At 24.8% G+C, this 3,638-nt stretch overlaps 1 protein-coding gene across 1 annotated transcript in view; it reads left to right on the forward strand.

Moving 5' to 3' along the window:
- Nucleotides 1-2,150: 2,150 nt before the first annotated feature.
- Nucleotides 2,151-3,638, forward strand: part of LOAG_16422 (hypothetical protein) — a gene marked incomplete at both ends in the record, with an annotated part of 4,628 nt that continues 3,140 nt past the window's right edge. Inside the window, 2 exons of the mRNA XM_020449075.1 lie at nucleotides 2,151-2,321; nucleotides 3,153-3,389. Coding sequence (XP_020307444.1) covers nucleotides 2,151-2,321; nucleotides 3,153-3,389 — 408 coding nt within the window. The remainder of the gene's footprint in view (nucleotides 2,322-3,152; nucleotides 3,390-3,638) is intronic.

The following is a 3,638-nucleotide window of genomic DNA, read 5'->3' on the forward strand; positions in this document are numbered from 1 at the left end:
TAGTAGATATANAGANANANATATATATATATATATATATATATATATATATATATATATATATACACACACACACATACATACAGGCATACAAACATACACATACATACACGCAAGCATACATGCATATATATACTCCCTAAAAACTTTATAAAAAGAAAAAGGTTTTATAAGTTTTTTGAATGAATTTGTTGCCAAATTTCTTATATATATGTATATATGCTTCACTTCTATTCTTTACATTAAATTTCATTCAAATGTAAAGCAATGAAACAATCAGTGCTTTTCTTTTTTTTTCCTTATTTTTTAACATTTTAACTTTTCTTTTTTGGTTTTCTTGTTTTTTTTTTNTTTTTTTTTTTTTTTGCTTTAAACTTTAACGAATATATTCTTGGCTTATTTGAAAATGTCAAAATGTCTGTGTTATTAGATTTTCAACGTTTGTTATGCCTACATCCCGATACAGTATCCTTGATTTGATGGTTAGAAAATTTTCGTACAAAACAAAAAAAAAAAGGAAAAAAATGGAATAGAGAAAGAGACGAATAAATTATTGTTCCGTCTTTTTTTTTCTTTTTTTTTTTTGATTCGAAATATCTAACTAATGTTTTTCATCGTAATATCAGTGTCATTGTTTTTTTTTTTTGTCTTTTTTTTGAAATAAATAAAAACACAAGTTCTTTGGGTAAAAGTTTTTCGGGATATTTCGGACATGTGAAATGGTAAATTTCATTGGTAGTTTCGAGAAATGAACTTTCCATTCCCAAATATACTACAGTCTTTTTTTATTTCGTACATTTGTAATGCATCATTGTTATTTTGTCAGAATTGATTAATAATTATTTAACATAATAGAATTTGTTGAAAGATAATTTAACTTTCAGTCAGGTAAAAAATTAAAAAAAAAAAAGAAAAAGGAAAACTTTTACACCATTTTAGATCAAGTGATAGATACTGTTAATCGCAGGAATAATATGAACATTAATTATCATGATTTAGGTGACATACTTATAAGTACAAATGACAGTTTTCGTTTGCAAAGTGTAATTATCTTATTACAAAATATTATTGAATTTAGGAAGGATTCAAATATTTCATGATATGGTACCAATATTACATTTGATATGAAGTACTTTTATTTGTTGGGAATACTATTGCAAATAAAGTAATAATCAATTTTTATTACTCGTAATGTCGAAGTAATAATGAACGGTACCATTTCAATGATACCTAATACAGGCAGATATATGTTTAGTTCATTAAACCATTCATTTTATTTTATGAAATTCATCTCTATGATATAATCTCTTTTATATTTGTTGGTTTTAAATTGGCAAATAAAGAGAAAATCACCTGTAATTTCATGTAATGAGTTTTTTTTCGGGATTTTGCCACCTGAGAACCGGTTTTAAGGTGCTAAATGAGTGCTGATGTTTGAAATCATATAAATAATAGAACAAAAAAGAAAAAATGAAAAGAAAGACAAATCATTACTATTCACATTGCAGTTTTAATCAGTCCCTTTCTGTTTACAATTCTCAACGGTAAAATTCCTTGAGAAGTTTGACAAACCTTATAGGAAGTCCGTCTCAACCCCTTTAATTATATACGATCGAAGAGACACTATATATCATCTGTCAAAACCAATTTAAATAAGGTTGTGTGATCATTTTTATTTTTTCCTTTTTTTTTTCATATCGGTAAAATAATTTATTTTAATGCAATCAAGTCAATTTCAAATTTGATATCAAAAAGATATCACTGGAATGACCATTTTATTTGGATGGAAAATAATAATACTCGATTCTTTTTTTTTATTTCTCATAAAATGGTTAAATGGATAGCATTTAAAAAAAAAAATTTGCAATAGAAAATTATTTAAAATTATCTTTCGGTTTTTTTTTTTTCATATAAATAAGCAAATATGAAAATGTTTTGAGAATTGAAAATTGAACATAATGTTTAGATTGAAAAAATGACAATTTTTTCTTTTTTTTTTTTTGTTGAAAATTTAGCAAAATGACTATGGTGAATTTTTGAACTATAATGATTTTCTTTTTTTTTTTAAACTGTGGTGAATTTTCGAAAATACAAAGGGAAGAAAAAAACTTTTAACAAACAATCTGTCTATTTTAGAATTTTAAACAGTAATGGGATCAAAACATGAAGGCGGTTTACTTGAACATCGAACACGTTATATTATTCTTTTGCTTGGATGGATTTGCTTAACTTCAATCTTTTCTAATACAATTGCGCTTAATTTTACATTTATATGTATGACAAAGCCTGTTTCAAAAAATCAAACACAAAACGATATTGTCGTATGCTTTTACATATTTCTGTATTCTTCTACCTTTTTTTTTTTTAGTTTGTCACATCATTCAAAGTTAATTATAACAAACATAATTAATTTTAAGGAAATCATCCTTAAAAGAAATTTAACGAATTGAATAAACTATGGTAAATTTTCGAAAACACAGACAAAAAAGAAATAAAAAACTTTTAACAAACAAAAGAAAATCATTTATTCGTATTTGATGAAGTAGCATTTATCCATCAGAAATTTAAAATCAAATTATATAAAATTATATTTAATTAGATTATGATATGTACTTTATGATTTGTAATATTTACATCCATAGCTATAAATTGGTCGGTATTTATTGAGGTAGACAATAAATAAAAATAAAATCCTTAGAGGTCAAAGGAAAAAAAAAAACGAAAAAGGATTCAAGACAGCGACAATATCAGAAATTTTTCTACTGTCGAAAAAATTTTTTTGACCTAAATAAAAATTTAATAAAAAAAGAAATGTTTTTCATATTTGTATCGTTTTAAATCATAAAAATTATTTCAAACAACAATTTTTTTTGGTATGATCATATTGACATATAAATAAAACTTAAAAGTCTTCTTTTTTTTGGAAAAAACTTGGTTCGGTATATGGTATTAGGTTGAAATGATAATTTAGAGAATGTAGTTGTGAAGGATGTCTGTAAAGAATCGATGATGCAAAATATTCATTCATTAGGAAAGGATGCAAAAATATCCTGTAATATTTTACAATTAATAACTATAAAAAGATTCAATTATTAATTGCTAATTGATCTAATCTTTAAAATTAATAATAATTAATGAGATTATACATGCAGGATTTTGGTCATTTCACAAAAGAGCTCCATTATGGACAAAACGAAAAATCAGCATTACTTTGGGCACTCGGTTTTGGTACTTTTATCGGTGTTTGGCCTTTTAATTTTTTATATCTTCAATATGGTGCACGATATGTTTTTTTTGCTGCTGGTTTCCTATCTGCTTTTTCTACGCTTGTCATACCTCTTACAGCCTATATGGGCCTTATATGGTTTATTGCTGCTAGAATCCTTCAGGTTTATCAATTTTATCTCATTATCATCATCAAATTGCTTAATTATTCACTTACATGCATCACATTATTATCATCGCAATGATTACACAATGAATGTATTTATCAATTTTATCTCAAATATCATATCATTGTCATCATTAAATTGCTTAATCATTCACTTACATGCATCCTACTATCACTGCAATGATTACACAATGAATGCACGTTTGTTATACAAAAAAAAAATTTAAAATTCAACTTTTTTCATCTT

Source organism: Loa loa (assembly GCF_000183805.2).
Source record: "Loa loa unplaced genomic scaffold supercont3.3, whole genome shotgun sequence".
Taxonomy (NCBI): domain Eukaryota; kingdom Metazoa; phylum Nematoda; class Chromadorea; order Rhabditida; family Onchocercidae; genus Loa; species Loa loa.